General features: G+C 37.6%; 1 protein-coding gene across 2 annotated transcripts in view; it reads left to right on the forward strand.

The window, feature by feature from the left end:
- MGLL (monoglyceride lipase) overlaps window positions 1-21,433 on the forward strand; it is a 98,025-nt gene that overhangs the window by 12,830 nt on the left and 63,762 nt on the right. For both annotated transcript variants that reach the window (XM_088134257.1, XM_088134256.1), the window contains exon 3: window positions 13,412-13,518. In XM_088134257.1, the coding sequence (XP_087990383.1) occupies window positions 13,412-13,518 (107 nt within the window). The remainder of the gene's footprint in view (window positions 1-13,411; window positions 13,519-21,433) is intronic.

Here is a 21,433-nt window from a genome sequence, read left to right on the forward strand (position 1 = left end):
TGGTATGGGGTATATATTATACCTAGTAATATAGAATCACCCCATAAGCAGAAGGCCTTGTAGAAGATAGCCTTGAGAAAGTCTATAGCTCAGTGTAGAGTGCTGATTTAGATCCTGGTAGATAGAACTGGAACAGAATAATTATCAAAAATCTAGGAGAGCTGCTTCTAGTCAGGGACAATACAAAATAATGGTCTAAATCAGCATTTTACATCTACATTATATGGTGATAATGGCTACAAATCATGAACTTCTTGTTGAATAGAGTAGGAGTGGGCAATCCACAGGCCAGAAGTAACCCTCAGATATCCTTTTTTGTGGTCCTTGGAGTCCTCTGAAATTACATAGCCAACATTTGGCAGTAACTTTCCAAACAATGGAAGAGTGATATCCCACTGGTTTCTGATAGAAAAGGGAACAAAAAGAAATTTTAATGTCAAGTAGGTTTAAACATACCTAAAACTGTATAAAAACTCACTCCAGTTCCTCAAAACATAACCCAGAACATTTCATTAACATCCACCAATGTGGTATCATTTTTCCAGCACCCTGCTTGCTCATCCATAATATACACATACACAACACTTGAAAAGTTTCCCATCTATGAATTAGAATGTGGCATACATATGCACTAAGTTCAATGCTGGTAATACTTTTTTCCCAAAAATGTTGTAAAAATGTGAGCATGTTTCCTATACAAATTACTGGGTCATCTACATGTTATGTTTGCTGATGGAAAGGCATCTCCCCTCCTTTGCGGTCTTACTTCCGATGATTGAAGGAACCTCCAGAGAAGGTTTCGGAGATGCTAGAGATGCAGGAGGAAGGACAGAAGTGAAATTACCATTGTATAAACAAAAGTTCATTTCTGTGTATACTTGTGTATCCCTTCTTGCACACAAGTAGTTTTAATTTCTGTATGTGTGTATATGTGTGTGGGTATGTGTATATATGCAAAAATATAATTATGATTCACAATGTCATAGAATTGATATAAAATAGGTATAAGCTGCAGCATAGGCATGGTTATAATTAGCTCTTAGGCATTTGAGTCTTTGGTAAAGTGCCTTTCAAATGTGTTATAATTTATCTATCTTTAATAAAGAACACACATAAAGCATATTCTCCTGTAAATGAATAACAGCTTGAGGCGTAAACTAGAGTTGTTATTTTGGCATTGCTGTAGATGTACATGTATGTTTTGGTTCGGCAGTTGCCAGTTATGCTACAAATGAGGGTTGATTTCCTTTTCTGTTTTCAGTTCTGGTACAAAAATAAATTCCAGCATTTCCTGATTTTGAGGGTATTTTTTTCTTTCTTACTTACTGTTGTTCTTTCTACAGTAGCATTGACCCATCTCGTGATATCATCTGAGGGGCATGTTGGTTTAATTTTTCCAGAAAAATTAATGAACACAGAGCAAGGATTCAGATGGCTGGCACCATCATGCTGTGTTGCATAAAGGCACTGATGCCAAAAGCGTTTAAGGACATCCAAAACATCCAGCTTCCTTTTTTCTTTGGTCCCCTAACTTATTTTCTTTAGCTGATAATGCTACACTCATTGACTTCTCAACATAAACACTTAAGAAGAAATACAACATGAAATTATTTGAAAAGTCCAGGAAGATAACATACTTATATAATATTACTAACTTACTTGGAAATAAATCACATGGAATTCCATATGATTACATAAAGAATACATATAAATGTTTTAGATACATAAACATGTACAGATATAGTTTAATTTATCTTCAGCTTTTGGGACTGTGGATCAGACCAAATACACTGAAAAGCTGTGGACATAGTATCTAGTTAGAAAAATGCTGAATTAGTTACACCCTTTAAATCAACACAAAATCATGACTCACATTAGAGCACATGTTATATTAACTATTGACTCAGCAACACAGTTTGCAGCTTCTGGCAGTTCAAGGAACACACCCAGTTTTGCATGGCACATGGAAGGCCACGCCCCCAAAGTACAATTTCTAATGGCTCACTTTTGGAGTGGTTGGAGAGATTTTAAGACTTAAGGCATCTACTTTGCTCATTAAAACATTTTGCAGCCTCCCCCAAAATTAATGTTTGGTTGGTTGGTTTTTCCCACTCCAGGAGAATTCAACAGGTTGCAAAAGGGGTATTGGTGGATTGCTTATGGCCCTCTATATGTGGCTGTATGTCCTGTTACAGTGTTTTCTCTTCACTTGTACGAATATTTGTATACTCTCCTACAAATTATAGAACACGAGAAAAATGAATCATGATTAAGACTCCAAGTTCATACTTTTTCTTTAACTCACAAAAAATCCACAAAAGTATACTTCATTTAGTTTTCACAGCAGTCACAAAGTGTAGCAATCAAGAGGGCTATAGTAAGACTCTTCTGTACGCTGAATAAGACTGCTGTTCATATACATGATTAATGTGTTTTAATCTCCACTGACAATTAAAAGCATAATAGCCTTTCTCTTCAGAAATAAATTAAAACTTGGCATTCCATACATGTCAGGGAAGATTTCAAGATGATGCCTTGGCTCCCTGTGACATTACAGTAAGAATTCAGCACTCTGACCCCAGACTCTGCTAGTTTACCTAGTCCTGAGAGTTGGATCTCCAGATATCACTAATTCATACTCACTAAGCTCAGCAACCTGTCTGAAAATAGCTCTCCAAGATTCTTTATTTGAACATGAACTACAAATATAAGATGAAGAAAATGGTGGAGAACCATGAGATATTTTGGTAATATCCTACATTCTAGTGCATTGTCAAGTTCTCAAATTAAAGGCATTTAGTAAGCCAGGGAGAGTTATCTTTTCACAGCCATGTCTGTACATCCTTTTAAAAAATTGCTCTCCAGGCCCCCAGAGCATTGCAAAGACTGTGGCAGTGACACACTGAAGTAACTTGAATAGGCAAAGCTGAAATTTTTATCTTTTTTAAAAATACATTTTATAATATTTTGGGATATTTAAGGCAAAAGTGTCTAGAGAAGAATTAACATGAATGTTATTCTTAAAAACACTGTGAAAAAAAAATCACCCCACCAGATTTTGGCAGCACAATTTTGTAATGGGCTCAGGGCTGTTTGGTCAAAAAATGGAGGTGGAGGAGATGCATGCAGTCTGTAGGATGCATGTTGCCTGCTTATGACTATATCTCTGGGCTAAGTGGCTGGAACTATGTTGTTCCAGTGTTGTTTCTGTGTTGCTGGCCAGATACACCATCTTGTTTAATGTTTTCTCTTCAGACTGTATTTTTTAAATTTAATTTCGTATGCTGTGGGCTGCCCAGAGTCAATCTGGAGTTAAGTGGCACCAAAATCAAATAAATAAATAAACTAATAATTGGGTTAAAGCTTTCTTCCAAAATGTGTCCCTTCTTTGTTAGGACGCATCCCACTCTTGAACACAAAAAGTAATTGGAAGCCCTTCCACTTTGCCTTTCCCATTTTTCGGAGCTTTGCTTGATAATCCCTTTGCCCTTTGACACTTTCTTAGTGGGTGGGCAGACAATATGTAATGGAATGTGATGCCTTTATAATGAACAGTGTTCACTGGTTGGTCCAGCTGTGCAGTGCTGGCAGTTATGTGATGTCTTGCCTTTCTCTATAGCAAGCAAAACTGTACCAGATGGCAATCTAAGTGCTGAACCACATGTTACCTTAATTACATGACAATTGCCATTCCATAGCTCTTCCCTGTGTTTTGCGTAAAAAAGACTCATAAAATGATACCAGCACTTTTTACATTTGCCTGCCCCTGCTCAATTTAATTGGCTGTAATGTGCAGGGAGGATAGCCAGGAAAATGTAGAGTATGATATCACATTGCTTGTCTTCTCTAACTTTACTGGGAGATGTGGGTGGCAGCCATGTGTTTTTGATCTCATGGAATTTAGTCACAAGCTTCTAGTAGAATGTTGATGTTGCAGCTTGGAAGCTGTTGTAACCCCCACCCCACTCTCATGATTCCGGAATGGATGGCTCCCAACTCCCAAAAAGAGCAGTCCATGAAGATGTCTGCTATTAAAGCTGGTGTAGAATTACCCCTGTGATGAAAACATTTGGTAGTTACAAAGACTGTTTAGAAGCCATTTCCATGATTTGTGCTGACAATCGTTTAATAAAATATATGAATTTGGTTCTGATCAGCTTTGCAGTGGACCCTCACATGAATGAGTCAGGTTACATGTGAGTTTGCTCCCAGTCACTCTCCACTTTTTCTTTTTCTTTTCTTTTTTGGTGATCTCTACATACACAGAGTATTTCTGAAGGCGTTTAATTTTCAAGTGTTCAAACTAAGAAAGTCAGCAATTGTGTTTTAGGAGCCTTGTACTTTTTACACTGAAACTTCAAATACTCACACACTGTAGCATATTAATAATTTTAGATAATAAATGCTCCGACCTAAAAAAATGCAGATTGGTTTTACAACTTCTTTGTTCAGGACATAAATTTTGCATACGTTTGTGGTTATTCAGAAAAAAAATTAAAGTTGCTAGTTTCATAACATTTTATATAAATTTGTGGTATGACTTCAGAACAACCTACTTTTATGAGCTAGGTGACAGTGTAGAATATACCTTCTTGATCATGGCACATTGTCTCTGAACTCAAGGGTTTCCAACTAGCTCTCTTTCTCTAGCATTCTGTAGAGAATGCTAAAAAGGACCTTAAAATGTTGCTTATCCTTGACGTTATTTGATTCTGCTGCTATCTTTGGTTTAGATTGCTGATTGCTTCATTTGTTGATGATTATATATATATCCTTTTGGTAGCTGCCTCATGAATCTCTGTAATTAAGAGGCAGGTTATAAATAGTGAATTAGATCCAAACTTATCATTCTTAGAGGAGACTCAATGGAAGCAGTGAGATTTGAATTAGTCATGACTAATTTAAGTCCTCCTGATTTCAGTCGGTCCAAGTTGAACATGACTAGCGATAGCTGGGGCGGGGGGGGGGGCTGCAGGGGCAGCAGGCAGAACAACAGCCGTGTCACAGTGCTAGCCCTGCCCCTTTTGTGCATGCAGTTAGAAGGGGCAGAATCTGCAACATGACATAATTTTTGTCATTTTGACAAAAGCAAAATGTTCCTGCAAACATCACTGAACTCATCTGCACATCCTTCTTGCCATATGTGAAGACATCCCACTACTTATTAAGGACATGAATGCACCGTGTTGTTCCCAGACTTGCCCTGGCCCACTGCAAAGACTACCTCTGCTTGTCTTTTCTTGCTTCTTGTCAAAAGAGATGTTTTCTCATTTCTGCTGGCATATGTAGCGAGGTGCAGTCTATCTGTAGCATTTCATTAATTGTACTCAATGCCTCCCCCCTAGTTGGCTAGGTTATGCTTTTGCAGGCATACTCCTTCCCCTCTGGTCACTAATAGTTATCTCTTGTTTCATCTGGAACTGCTGGGCAAACTGCTCTAATCTGAAGGAACATTCCCACATGAAACCTGACAGCGGGTCTCTTTGCAAGACACATTTAAAGTGTTTCATGGGCTCCTCATACACCTGAAAACTGGAATGCTAGTACACTGATTCCTGTATAGGTGAGGCACCAATATACCACTGAATAGTGATAAAAATTCAGTTGCTGAGCAGGTTGTACAGTAGCTACTTTCACTTGTCCTTACCAGTCATCCTACAGAGGAACATCCCATGTGAATACAGTGTGGCAATGCCATTATGCCTACTCTAATGCCATCATGCCTACCCCATGTGAAGCTTCCAGATGCTTTGCTACTTGCTGCAAGCATTTCTTTGCAACATTTACCAGTTCAGGATATTGTATTTGGGAGGTGGGATCAAACTGGAAAGAGCTCTGCCAGTTCCTTTGCTAACCAAAATGACAGGAAAAAGCAGATGATCAGTCTATCAATCTGTAAAAAAAAAAATAGCACCTATATCAGTCTTCTGTAAGATTCTGTAAATCTCTGTCCAGAAATAGCCCAGGTGACCCAGGTGACGGGTCAATGGGCTGGAATATGGCTGAGAGTTTCACCTCACCACAGTTCTCTACCACACTACTCTGTCAGCTAGAATTGACAAGAGAAGACCTTCAGGTCATCTGCTAATAGTACATGGTACCATTGAAGGCATCCTCTCCCCCACCTCTCTTCTAATCTCATCTCCCCCCCTCCCCAAATGTGGATAGAACTTTTATATGATTTGTAAGCAAGAGAGAAAAAGGGCTGGAAGAACTATCAGCACTTTTTAAAGCCAGTGTACTTTAAGGCTGCTCCTGCACTAGATAACAGCACTTTAGTACACCTTGCATAAAAATCTTCAGTTTGGACCCATTAGACTAGATGTACTAGAGAGGCTAGAGGAAGGACTTGAAATATCTCAACAAAACAAATTACGGTCCCCTACTTACGAATGGGTTATGTTCGGAGAGGCTGTTCATAAGTCCATTTTGTTCCTAAGTCCAACAAGCAAAAAGCACACACAGTTCACATCTTCCATAAGATCAGCAGAATCTTGAACTCGATGTTTTTTGTGAGGCAGTGTTGATGTAGGCACTTGTGGAGATGGCATAGGCGCTTGCAGAGATGGCGGAGGCACTTGTGGAGATGAAGCCACGTCCTCTGTAGTTGAAACAGCACTTTTTTCCACCTTCCTGAAGAAGCAGTCCAGTGAACTTTGGGTGGTGGTCTTCCTCTTCTCATAAATGACGCTATAGCGCTGGATTGTATCATGGACAGCTGCAGACACCTTGGTGAAGCGCTCCACGTTAGGATCCTGCATCTCAAAGAGTGATAGTGCTTTCTCAATTAAGCTGAACTCCTCTGCCATCAGCTTGGTCTGGAAGCGCTTCGGTGGTTTGATCTCTTCCCCTTCCTCTTGTTTTTGCTGCTCCTCCAACTCCATGAGGTCTTCATTAGAGAGGTCCTCTGTCTCTGCAGCTAGCAGCTCATGAAAGTCCCCCTCCTCCAGGTCGAGCTGAAGCTCCTTGCTGAAGGCAACCAAGTTGCTGATAACAGCCTGCGACTCCCTTTCTGCCACCTCAAGCCCACAGGAGTTTTGAACAAATTGAGGGCACAGACATTTCCACACCCTGTTCATGTTTGCAGGGGTAACCTCATGCCAGGCTGTATCAGTGTTCTTTATGGCCTCGTAGATGTCGTAGGACTTCCAGAACTGCCACAAGGTCGTCTAGGAATCCGCTTCGGTTGCCTGGACTGCCTGCCTAAACAATAGTATTTTTTGAAGGTTGCTATCACTCCCTGGTTCATCGGCTGCAGGAGGGAGGTGGTGTTGGGAGGCAGATACACAACCTTCACATTCAGGTGAAAATTGTCCAGGTATGGTGGATGACCCGGGACATTATCCAATGTCAGCAGAATCTTGAACTCAATGTTTTACGTGTGGCAGTACTTCTCCACTTCTGGAATGAAATGGTGGAAAAACCAGTCCTCAAAGATCAGAAAGGTGACCCAAGCTTTCTTGTTAGCCTTCCACACAACAGGAAGTCAACTTTTTGAGATGTTCTTGAGAGCTCGTGGGTTCTCAGAGTGGTAGACTAGGAGCGATTTTAGGCTCAGGTCACCAGAAGCATTGCCACCTAGCAGCACATTTAGCCTATCCTTTGCAGCTTTGAAGCCTGGCATGGTCTTCTCCTCCTTGCTGATGTACCTTCTATCCAGCATTTTCTTCCAGTAAAGCCCCATTTCTTCCACAATGAATATTTGCTGGAGCAAATAACCATCTTCCTCGATGATCTCATTGAGGCTTTCCCAGAACTCCTTGGCTACAGCTTCGTCTGCACTTGCTGCCTCGGCACTGACTTTCATGTTATGAAGGTTCATACGAGCCTTAAAGTGGTTACCCATGGCTTGCAGCAAATACTTCTTCAGCAGCACCTTCACCAGCCTTCTATTGTAAGTCATGGAATAAGCTCTTAGCCTTCTCCTGGATCAGTATTAGGCTAAGTGGCGCACGTTGCTGATACTGGTCTTTCATCCACATGCCAAGCAGCACCTCCATCTCTTTCATTACTTTTCCTCTCTTGCTTATTATCATGGATTGCTACTCCCCTCCCTGTCAGGACTCTTGGGCTTAATTGCAGACATTTGCAGTCTGCAATTTACAGTCTCCACACACCAAACACAACCAACCATGTGAGAAGTCAAGACTGGATGTTGGAACTGGAAGTCAGAAGATGGGAAAGGGTTAGTTTCTGGCACGCTTTCTCCCGACTTCTGGTTCCAACTTCCAGGTCCATCTTGTTTATATTGGCGGAAGTTCTCAACTTGAAAGTTCATATCTAGGGGACTTTCTGTACTTCATTTCTATGAGGCCAATAGTGTCAGCTCCACACATTGAAGCAGATTGTAGCCACCTGTCTGCCCCACTAGTAGATCAGACCAGGAAATCTACTCCACAGGAAGACTAAAATTACTTTTATTGAAATAGATTATAATAGCAGAATCTTGCAAGTCTGTGCTGTACACCTCCCCTTCTAATACCCATGTGAATTAGGGAGGTGTCTGTCTGAACTGCTGCTGCATACTTTCTGCTTGCTTTGGACTTAAGATATGTGTTTCCCCTTGTCACTTTGGTAATGTATCTCACCTGTCTCTGTCAAGATCATCTTCCTTATTCTCTATGACAACGTACCCCTCCCCCGCCACAAGTATAGCGCCTATATCCTGCTAGTGGCCTTTCTTTTGGCATATGGTAATCTTGGGAGGGGGAGGTAGAACACTGAAACATTTTTCTAGAGTTCCCATAACACTGGAACTTGAGAAACTGATTGGCAGTAGTTCTGTGAATAACAAAAAAGTACAATATGTGCATGTGTCATTTTTATATATGTGTAATATGTCATGTACTAACTGATTATTTCAATTATTTAGGGGGTTTTTTTTGTTTTTTTTTACAGGGGAATAAAGAAAGAGTAATTTATGGCTATAAGAGTCACCAAAAATTTACAGATTCATCAACATCTTGTTTTTATATGCCAGATGCTGGAAGTGGGGTAAAAAAATGAGGGGAAGAAAAATACTGTTGCCTGCATACCCTATTTGAGCAACTGTCCCAAACTAGGAACTCTGGTAGCTGCAGAAGGCAATTGTTGAAGGAAGATTAGAGACTTCTAGCCGTGCATTGTTGAACAGAGATGATGGCTATTATAGTGTGTGAAAACCTTGTAATTACAGATGGGTTCCAGTAGTACCGCCTTAGCATGGAAATTCTCTGTGCTGGTAAGCGTCTCTTAAGTGCTAAAGAGAGAATTTTAGTCAAAGAGAATTTGCTTTAATAATTCTTCCAAAAAAAAAAGAGAGAGAGAGAGAGAATTTCAGAGATATTTTCATGGGTAGAGCATGATGTTCTTGCACTTTTTTTTAGTGATGAAGTGCCAAGAAGTGTGTATCCTGGTTTTCAAAGTAGAATAATTTCTCCAGCTGTCTTCAGGTTCCAGGCTTCCTGTGCCACTCTTAGGTTCCAAGGAAATATGTCACAAGGAACTTGTCTCATGGATTTTTTTCAGCAGTGGTGGTGCTGTCCCTGCTGAGGAATTTCTTCCTTGAGATAGTTTGTGGAATTTCTCCTTTCCCTTGGAGAAGTTCAGAGAAATCATCCACCCAATTTCTGTGCCCCAAAATATGGGGAGAATTTTGAAAGACCATTTTTGTCCATCCCTAATTGCTTCCTATTATAGCTAGCACCTCATGGAGGCATTTTTACATGGCTCTTTGAATATTGGCTCTCAGCCAAAAGGAGACAGTAACCCACATATTTCAATATTAATAATTTTGACAGTCCAGTAGATTGGAAGTATCTTCTGTCTCTCCACTTAGAAGTACTTCTATGATCTATTTCCTGGACAGATTCTTACCAATACTAGGCAAGGGCAAAAACATCTTGCTATAAATCTGATCTAAGGGCAACAAAAAAGATACTGTTGTTTGGAAGAGCTGTGAAATTCTAGCTCTTCACCTAAGCTTTCGGTGAGGGAGAGGGAGACCCCCCAGTTCATCATGCTTGCCATCTTTTATCTTTATTTTTTATGTTTTATTGATTTTATGGTAATGTCTTTGATTGTTGTAAGCCACCAAGAGTTGTTGAGAATCAGGCGGCATACAAGTTTAATAAATTATAATTATTGAGGTTTCTCACATTTTTTTAATTGGCTCTTGTGTTGATTTTTCAGACCAGACTAATACAAAAACTAAAACTAAAAAAAAGACAGTGGTACCATTTCAAGGCTTCTTTTGTGAGCTAAGGGAGGTCACTTGTTTTCTTTCCTATTTAAATTCGTTATAATTGCTTAATCAACCTGCTAATTATGTGTTATCTGTAGGATGTTATGTTGCTAGGCTCAGTCACTTGCTTAAACATAATCAGGTTATTGGGTTGTCATGAACCTATTTTCCAAATTGGATTCAGTGGAACTCACTCTCAAGCTAATGTGCATCAAGTTGCAGTCTTAAGGATTTGTCAACTGCCTGCCAGTCATCCTGTAGTAGCAGCTGCAGGTTATACATGCAGAACCTGTTTCCAAGCATGCAGAGATCATCTCAGCTCAGATATCCACAAGAGGCTTTTGTACACTTAGCTTGATTGCAGCATATACAGTAAAAGCATTACATATTTCCTGCTCAGGTTTCTTCTTGGAACATAGCAGAACAGTCTTCTAGCAGTATCATAGTATCTAGAGATGAAAATAAACAACAAAACAAGTTCCTGAAGAACAGAGCTGTGGTCCTAGCACAGACTTCCTATTTTTAATAATAATTTTTATTAAAGTTTAAAAATACAAAGATAACAAACTAATACAAACTAAGAAAAATATAAAAAGAAAAAAAGAAAAAAGATATATAAAGAAATGACTTACCCGTTCATCAAGATAAGCACAGACAATTTCAATAATTAACTACCTTCGCTGACATTTTAACAAAACTTCTCTTCTTCTCATATCTCATCTCTTATCTATGAACAGATTATAAAGCCTGGTCATTCAGTCCTAATCAACAAAAGTCCATTACGAGTTACCAGAAATAACAACATACAGTATATATTTTAACTTTAATCCAATAAATCAGTTTCATATTCCTTTCCTTTACTTTTAGCACAGTAACTTATAACTTTCTCTAAAAACACAATAAAAAATCTCCTCCTCCAATATCTTATTTCTTATCTATAAACAATATTTAAAGTCTCATCATTTGGACCTAGTCAAGAAAAATCCATTAATAGCTACCAAAAACAACAACATAATATATTTTAACCTTGATCAAATAAACCCACTTTGTATTTCCTTATGTTTACTTTTAAGAATCTTGATCTTTAATCCCTTCAAATAGTGTCCCACAAATTGATTTATTATCATTTTCTCTTTGTCTCCTTTCAGAAAATCCTTCACAAGTGAACACGTCTCTTTTGTAAATCAAAGATAAGAAAGCTATTCAAGTCACTCTTCTGATTTATTATTTATATGTCCCCTTTAATTATTAAGACATCAGCTGGTTTCATTTGTAAATCCGGTGTAACATTTTCCATACCATTTTTGTAGCCTGAAATTTTTAAATCCATTTTCAGATCCACATTCAAATCAGCCTCTGTCTCTGTTTTATTCAGTCAAATCTGCTCTTTTGAATCCATTCTTATAATAGCAGACAATCTTAAGAGTAATTTCTGAGTGAATTCTTCCACAGTCAAATAATATTACTCCATTCTGTATTAATGGGTCTCTTCTCCTTTAATTATAATCTTAGTTCTTTCTGGTTCCCTGTAGTCAACCTTCAAAGTCCCCTCTTATGTTTTTTTTCTCTAATCAACAACACTTTCCCATGGGAAGGTTTCTTATAGTTAGTTTCAAAATCTTCATATATATTTTTTGAAAATTTTAAACAACCCACAGGAAATATTCTTGTAATAAATTTCAGAATCTTATTTCAAGTCCATCTGGCCCCTTAATCCATTTATAACTTTCCAAAATCAACATTTTAGTCACCCTTTTGCTGTTTATTCAAAAATAAGTTTTAAAAAATTTAAAGTCCTTAAGCTTGCATGAAATTTCTTTCATCAAGGATAGAAGGAAACTCACCCAGTATAATGAAACTTGCCCTTCTGAAGATTCTTAACATCCAAAAAACCATTAACAAGCAATTTCCTAAAGTGGTTAAGAAAGGAAGTATGCGAACCAATCCTGGTGCTCTCCTTACTCCGAAGAGGAATTCCAAGGAGCTGATCTAGTCACTGTCTCCTCTTTCCACCATGGGTGTCGACTCTGCTCTTGTGGAGCCATCTTCAGTCTGCCATTGCTTCCCCGGAAGTCCCCTAGCACAGACTTCCCTATCTGGTACATTTCAGATATGTTGGATTTCTTACCTGGAAGTTGGGTGGTCTGACAAATACAACTGCTTGGTGGGTTTTCTTCCCACCAGTGTTTGGACCAACTTTTAAAATAATAGTATACAACTGCATCAGGTTCTGCAGGCCTGGCTGTCGGCGCTAAAGCTGTGGTGGGCTAGCAATGACCTGACGGATGAGTCACACTTCTACATTATTCACATTTTCACACTTGTTCTGAATGGAGGATGTGTTACTGAACCATAATTCTCTGCTGGAGCTACTTCTTCATTCTTAATCTTTAGAAGATATTACGATTGTGATTTTGTAGTTAAATTGTTTATTAATGAGAGGCGCTATATAATTTATTGTGCATCTTTTTAAATGAAGCACATAAAAGCTACTTCAATACATAATATTTATAAATATGTTGTAATAAATACTTCCCAAGCAGAATTTAATGAAAAGACTATGGATTTCACTTGGTATCTTCACTGGTAAGAAAGGAACCTTAGTTAATCATTGCCCTATATATCCTGCTGCAGATTAAACTGGATTCAATCTCCTAGCTACTTAGCTTGATCTGTCTCCCTAAGACAGTACACTTGCTTTGTTTATTTATTTACTTTATTTATATCCCACACCCTTTAATCTCTAAGAGTTACCAGGGCAGTTAACAATATGAAGCATTAAAAATGATACCAGTATAAAAATAAAAGGAAAAACCTTAAATGCTTTTAAGTTGGGGGAGAAATAAAAATAATTTTTTACCTGATTCCTTAAGTATATCAATATAGACTCCAGATTAGCTTCTGCAAGGTAGGCATTCAGAGGAAAAGAGGTATTACTAAAAATGCTATTTCTGCCAGTTCTGTATGAGCACATCTAGAACAGATTCTTAGATTATTAACTGATAGTTAGAATAGAGGGCGTGCTCTTGTCTTGTGGATGGTTGGACTGTGAGAAACAAATGTGTTCCAAGAAATAGCTAGCTTTTTCATTCTGAAGATTAAACCAAAACTTATAAATAAGTACAGTTTGCTTGTTTGTATGTTTCCTGGACACTAACTTTATGCTTTCCATGTTAATGCTCCATTTAGGGGCCTGGTGTTCGTTGTTCATGGTGCTGGAGAACACTGCTGTCGCTATGATGACTTGGCCAAGATGCTGACAGGAATCGACTTTTTTGTGTTTGCCCATGACCATGGTGAGTGTCACTGGAAAAAAACTCTGTGTTGATGAGAAAAGGAGAGTAAATATGATGTGGTAGATGAAGTATTAGACAAGGGTTAGGGTTAGGGTTAGATTCAGAATCAAGTTCACCCTCATCTGTGCATATTCACTGGGTAACTTTCAGTCAGTCACTCATTCCCACTCCAACCTACTTCCCACAGTGACTGCAGATGCAATGAAGAATCATCCCATGTAAGCCATATTGAGCTTCTGGAAGAAAGGTGGGATATAAAATGAACACATAAAAAGTAAAAAGCTCTTCAACATTTAGTTTTGAGATGTAAAAAACCTGAACTCTAAGTTAAATATTATGGACAGAAGCTATTTTTCACTAACTCTTTATCTTGCATTTGGCTGCCAGTACTTTCGGATTGTTCTGGAATACAGTTGAGGTTGCTTTGAGGAGGAAGATGGTTATGTCTTTGTTTTAAAAACATATAAGGAACCTGTTGGATAAGATTGAGGGTGTCTCTAGTCTGGTATCCTGTTTCCAATATTGGCCACCAAATAATTCTGAGGTATATACTAGCAAGCTATGAAGGTATTGGTTTCTTCCATCGCAGTTTTTCAGCATCTGAACTTTCTGTAGAAGTATTATAGCTGGCCATAAAATTAACCATCTTGTTCAGGAGGCACATTTGGAGGCCACTATTTGAAAAAGGCTGAAATAGTCCAATAGTTTAACCTGAAAACATTGTTTTCTGTTAGTAATCTAAAAACAGTTCTGAGAAATAACATACAAAAACAAACCCTTTGAAGTGTCAGGAAAACATGTCCGGCAAGTCTTTCATGTCTTAGATAATTAAACAGGAAACATTTTGAGATGTTTCTTATTTTTTTCCTCCCAAGTGGTAGAAGTATTATGGAAGAAAATGTTGCTTTCTTTCAAGGAAAGAATAAATGTATTCCTATTTAAAAAGTAATTGAATTAATTAAGCTCATAATTGAGACGTCTTGGGTTAGAACATGATTAGTGCTCTTCCTAGGATCTAATTTATTTTCTTATATTTTTTCATTCTCCTTTTTCCCATGTGGTCACATAAACACACATGTATAGAGTTTCTTTGTCTTTTTTATCAACTTTAACATTTCCTTGGGAAAACTCTCAGCTGCTCTGTGAGTTTAAGAAAAGCATATGGATTATTATGTTCCCACATTTATTTACCCAAGAAACCCCAATTATTTGATAGAAGGTTTACGCTGGAGTCATGCAGTTGGAGCAATTAAGTGCATAATTCCTTTTAAAGACCATCTGGGAGTGTGCACTTGAGTTGCATCTCTTCCAGCTCACCATACCATGATAATGGCACTTAATGGTAGCTATTATGCTTCAAATTCTATTTCTTGGTCCATCAGAAACCTACAGGCACAGATGCCTTTAATAGCTATTATTTTGTTTCTGTTACTTTTTCTATCATTAAAATAAACAGTAAAGTATGATAATTACTTTAAAGGTTTTGGCATTATATAAATAATGTAATTTTTTTAAAAAACAAAGGTTTGAAACTCAGTTGAGTTTGTTTTCAGAAAAAACTGGAATTTTAAAAACTAACAATATTCAGTCTATCACACAAAACATCTCTGAGATTTCTGAAGCCCGCAGCTCTGTATGAAAACCAGGAGAAGTTCTATGCACAGTGATGATTTCACCTAAAATCTTCAGATCATTGTATCTTATAAGCAAAGACATAATTGAATGCTTCTTCTACATCTACACTTCTTGTCTTTCTTTATCTGAACCAATAAACAAACCTAGAAGTCTCCAATGAACAATCATTTCCTGTTTCATCTAGACTGGTAAATTGTGGTTATTAATTGGAAACAAGCCAGTCTGAAGTAACAGATGTTAACCATTGTTTTCTGATTTGTTAGTTTTCACCAACCATAATTTTCTAGTTTGAACAAGACAAGAAGCTGTAGTTCATGAAGGACTTCTGGGTTTGATTGCCAACCTGTGTCAAGGAGTGCAAAAGGCTGGTTTCTGTCTATCTATTTAATATGTCTGTATTTTAATCTAGACTGCTAGGTTGCCTTTAAGATAACCCTTTTCATCGCCATTACAAGAGTATAATCCCATAAATTTCATAAATGCAGCAATTTAAAACCATCAGCCAGTAGTAAAATCAAACACACAAATGCAGCTAAATCCCCAAACAATGAAACCTATTTTATGAAAGGCTAAGAGAACAAATTAGATTTTAGAATGTTCCTCAAAACTTGTAATGTTGAAAATCTGATGAATACCAGACGACTCATTCCAGAGACATGGGGCCATGCAGAAAAAGTATTGAGATCCCTTAAAAACAAAACATTTTCTAGTCACTTGTCACCACTTAAGGGTTCTGTTTGTATCACTTTTGGGGCCAAATAGCAACTTTAGAGTGTTATATATAGCAGAAAAATAGCAAAGAAGGATCAAATATGCTTCTGCCATGTTACTCAGCAGCAAGATGGCAGATTGACTTTATGGAAAGAAAGAGAGATAGTCAATGTTGTGTATGTTAAACTACTACAGTTATTTAGTTTCTTCTGTTAGTGATTTTATGATTTTATGTTTATTCTTTCATGGTTTTATTGGTATTTTAAAGATTTTTTTTTCTTTTTAAGCCATATTAAAATCAGACATTGGTGGTATACTGTGTATTTTGACTTTGAGCAACCTTCCTTGTTCTTCCTATTATTGAAGACAAACTCCTATAAAAAATCTTGGGAATAGAAATTCAGTGAATCTGTGAAATATCTGGCTATTTTTTGGGAGCTGGAAATAGCCACCTGCTTGCTGCACTCTTTATTCCAATGGAAGCTATCTCATTGTGTGCTCACGCTGACATCATGAATTTCAGTTTTAGATCTTGCCTAGGTAATTGTCAAAGATGAAGAAAGAACATATTAAAGAGATATCCAAATGTAATCCCAGTTGCACAAACTTTGGCAGGCCCTCAGATGCGTTAATGAAAGATATGTGTATGGATACTTACAGTCAGAAAACTTATTTTCTAGCCTGGTAGCAGCAGCATGTCATCTTTTGAGGACTTATAGAGGAAGAGAGGAAGCTCTTTTTTTCTTTAATTCTGGATGAGAACTAATAGAAGCTCTTAATTCACAAATGGAGAACGACGTACTTCAACATCTAGTGGCTGATTCCACACATTACACTAAGATCATGTGTTTCAGTTTTGCTTAGCATATAGTGCATACTCAACCACTTGGTTCATTAAGTAAACTGTGCATAAGCAATCACTGTTAAACTGATGCATGAACCTCAAGATTCAAAACTTTGCTCCCGTATTATAAATTATACTCAAACTTGGAGCTGTTTAATTACCTGAAGATTCAGCTTTCAGAAGCTTGGGTGAAATTACAGAGCCCCCATACTGCCTCATTTTTATTGTAACCCATGGTGATTAGTTCAACTAGGGAGGTGGGAGAAATTTGGTTAATGTGTTTCTGAAAGCAAATGTACCTAATTTCATATTTTTAAATACTACTCAAAGCAAAAGTTAGTAAAAATCCACAGATCTCTAAATTTTGCAAGGCAGAAATTTAAAATTTTGCAGTACAGCAATTAAAAAAAATTTATATGAGCAAAAGATATATATAAAAGGCAATATATATGAAAGAATGCATTGTATTTAAGATATTAGCAAAAACTGAATAGAATAGAAAGAATTGCATGTATGGAAAAGTATACACAAAATATAAATAGGCTTTAATACAAACTTTCCAAAGTTCTCAAGTTTAAAAAAAAACTGACATATTTATAAAATAGGAAATTAAGAACTGAACTTCACGTATTCACAGAAATGAAGAATGCCAAAAACCAACATTGACAGATTTGTGTATCCCTAGTTGAAGCATTGTTCACATGGTGATTCTGTGTGATTTCCTAAGAGACTTCACTTCCAAAAAGCTAAAAGAAAGATAATTTCTGCATACATGCTGAAAGAGTAGAGATTTGCTATGTTTCCTATTTTTGATGTACAGTAGTCATCTCAGTCGAATACATGTACAAGGAGTCATTCTAAAAGATCGTATGGACCTGAGCTATACTCACCTTTATACACTTCAGATGTGATGGATTTCAGTTTCAATAAACCCCAGCTAGTAAGTCTTTAATGTAAGAAATTAGAGTGGCTAGAAAACAAACCAGAGGATAAGGGGGATCTTGATCTTTTATGTGTGGGAGTCTTATCCAGACGAAGAATGACTGAAATACTATAGCCAGCTGAAGTCCTACGAAGCTGTTGAAAAATGATTTCGCACATATCAGCACTCCATAGTGGAACAGTAACATTTGTAAGCATCTTATCATCTTATTGAACTAGTTGTATGGGTAGTCTCTGACACCAGCCACTTAGATTTATATGAAATGTTTTGGTTTCTGTGCATTTGATACTTTCTACTTAGAGAACAGGATTTTGAAATCAACCCCCAAAGAACCTTTGGATACATTTTCCCTTTGGTCATTGTTTGAATGCAAGGTCTCCTCCTATACTTTGGGTTCAAGATTGTGGTTGCTCCTTTGGAGACCCCTGACTTTATTTGGTTCATCATCTTCTTCAATTTGAAACATATTTCCAGGATCACACAGGCAAAATAGAGTCATGTTGTAGAGGAATTAGTCAGCTTAGAGAAAATAACATAGGCATATCTGGAAATTGTGGAGTGTAATGAATAGAAGCAAGATACTTACAGTGCACTGCACAATTAGATGTGTGTTCTTTTTGTGTATTTTATACTAAAGAATAATGCATGGGTTTTTGTTTTCGTTTTTTGCCAAGGACAATTATTCCACATTTGTGGGGTTTTTAAAGCTTCCTTTGAGTTAACAGTTTCTAAAACAGTCTGTTAATAGTCTGCACCTGGCAAAGCTATTCCATTCAGTAGTTTGTGTGAGAAGGATGTACAGTATTATCAAGGCATTATACTCTTGGAATATATATGTAGAATGCACTATGCAGAAAGATTTTCCCAGATTGAAAAGTCACGTAAAAGAAAATAGATGAAGATTGCCTCATTTTGCTGTGCATGTGCTTTAAAATCACAGTTCTTTTATATTTTAAATAAAACTTTTGAGAGAGGGAATGCTCTTCAATGTCTCATTCTTTGGTTCATTTAAGCAGTGAAGATCCTTTTTCCTATTTCTGATTTTCTTTTGAGGGTCACTGGAGTTAATTTAGTGTTCTTTGGACAACTTGGATCCTGTTTCCTTATGTTCAGATGATTGTTTTAAAGCTGAAATTTAAATCTGGATAATTTCCCATATTTATTTTTTTTATGCATACTTCACATTAATTATCTGCTTTCTTAATACTCTTCCACAGTTCAGAGCAAGTTCTAATTGAATGTTTGCTGCTGGGGTAAGAATCAGGGATGTCTTCAAGATGGCACAGTAATGAAGATAATTTAGAATGATTGACATAATGACAACTTGTGGCCCTTCAGTCAACTACAGCTCTATGAAGTCCTTGTGAGGACAACCTATGGCCCCTCTTATAGTCCCCTCTGGCCATTACTGCTGAAAATTGGCTACATAGTTTCTCAGCATTTTGTGGCCAAAAACACTTGGAAAGTGGGGTATAAACTCTAAATACATTTAAAATAATTCAGAGATAAAGACCCCCTTTCCAAATAATCATTGGCAAAACCCAGCTGGAAAAATGCCAACATTTCAGACTCACATATGTAATACAGCCTCACAATTTATTGATTATTGTCTCTGCCACCAAAAGTGTATTTACCCCACTCTAAAATTGTGGACACTGCTTGATATTCTGTTGCCTTCACCACTTTATACAGTGATGAAGTTTAAAAATCTGTGGATGTCATAAGAAGAAACTCAAAAGAATGCAAGTTGTCAAGCAGCTGAATGATGGGTCCATAAGCTCTAAACACCTGTCAGCTAGCATGAGATCACTGGAAATATGAACAAGATACATTTTTATTCTGTTTTTCTTTTGTAAAAATCAGAATAGTCTTAATGAAACTGTATTAAGGATTTTCATGCATTATCATAAAGTTATAATTTACTCTCTTCCATAGAGCTTCATTACTAAGGCCTAGACTATTGTTGTACATAGCTGTTAGCATACCTTAGCAAGTCTTTAAATAAGAAAATATAAAGTCGGTGAGAAGCAGCAAAAGAAGGTACTTCAAACATACACTGAGGACCTTTTGCCACTTGCATCTAACCATGGTACAAATATGGCATGGCAACCTCTTTTTTCTCCTGAGTCCAAATGATGTTGGCTTCATCTCATCCCCAAACAATAAGCTGTCTTTAGCTGTTCTGATTTTAAAGTAGTGTCTTCCTGAGTAAGCAGGCAACAAGTCAAGGTAGTTTTCCTGTAGGTACAATCTGACCTTCTTTTGGGTTCTTGGTGCTCTCTGAGCTTGGTTGTTTCCTTGTAGACATTTCATTACCAGGCTAGATAACATCAGTGTGAAGGAGAGTGGGGTTTGCTGGGGTGTAGCTTCCTCCTTGATGGTTCCTTGATTAGGCTGTTTCTTCCTTGATTGGCTGGAGGTGTTGTGTTCTAGACCGTTTGTCTCCTTCCTAAGCTTTGGGTTGTATCTTTGAAATAGAAGGTAAATGGGAGTTGTCTCTATGTGATTATTGATGGCCAATTTGCCTGAATGCCAAGCTTCCAGAAATTCCTTAGCATTTTTGGATTTGGCTTGATCTAAACTGGTCAGTTTCCCAGTTGAAATTGTGGTTGAGTTTGACATGAGTTGCGAGATTACACAGTTTTTGTCATATCTTCTGACTGTCATGTAGTGTTCTTGGATGTGGTCTGCCAGTCTTCTACTTGGGTGTCCTACATAGTAGCTGTTACAGTCCTTACACTGTACGTTGTAGATAATTCCTGTTTTCTTTCCCCCCTTTGGTTACTAGGCCTTTTGGTTCTTTCAGAGGAATTTTGTAGGTTTTTGTGCTACAGAAATTCCTAATGGTTGTAGTAGTCTATTGGTTGTCTCAGGTGTTTTTTATATACAGGAATGTTATCTTTTTTATAGGTTGCACTGGTTGTGTTGCGGTGGGTGGTATAATCAGGCATTTTTAATGAAATTGTATGGGTATCTGTTGTGTTGGAAAATGTTATACAGGTGGCCTCTTTTTGGCATTTTGGGTTACTGCATTGTTTTTCTGCTCATCTGAATAATGTTTTTATGCAGCTTCTCTGTGGACAGTTGGGTTGTTGCTTTGGTAGTGAAGCACTTGGTTAGTGTGACTTGTTCTTCAATAAACTTGGGTCTCTAATTTGTCATTGTTTCCTCTGCTAATGAGGATATCCAGAAAGGCACCCACCTTCTAGAACATCATCCACCCTGAGGTGAAATTGGCCCCAACCCTATTGGCCTTCCCGAAGGCCCTTAAAACTTGGTTCTACCATCAGGCCTGCCTGTCAAATGGTTGCATTGCATGTAAGTTTAGAATGCACTCTCCCCTGTCTTTTTGTTATTATCGTTTTTTAAACTGTTTTAACTGTATTTTAATGGTTTTAATTATGTTTATTGTTTGGCTTTGTGTATTTAATTGTGTGCACTGCCCAGTTACAAGTATGAGATGGGTGGCTAAATAAATGGGAGGGTGCTGTTGTTTTCTTGTCTTGTAAATGTTATTCCTTTAAAGATGTTGATTGTCTCATGTGTCTTCTCCAATTGTTCCTTTCTTATTATGACAAAGGTGTCATCTACATAAAAGTTCTGTATTTTGGGTTGTATGTGTGGGAGCGCTAATGTAAAGATTAAGGAAGATGATCTTGATGGAGACAGGCAGGAACCATTACCTCCAGGGCTGTTCTGCTTGGGGCAGCAGGAGGGTGACTTCTTTGAAACCAGGCTCTTTCCTGCCAGATCTCTGAACCAATCCTAGCACAAAGATTAGG

This window comes from Python bivittatus, unplaced genomic scaffold (genome assembly GCF_059951505.1).
Source record: "Python bivittatus isolate LINGU-HERP-01145 unplaced genomic scaffold, Pbiv_v1 ctg000080_np1212, whole genome shotgun sequence".
Classification (NCBI taxonomy): domain Eukaryota; kingdom Metazoa; phylum Chordata; class Lepidosauria; order Squamata; family Pythonidae; genus Python; species Python bivittatus.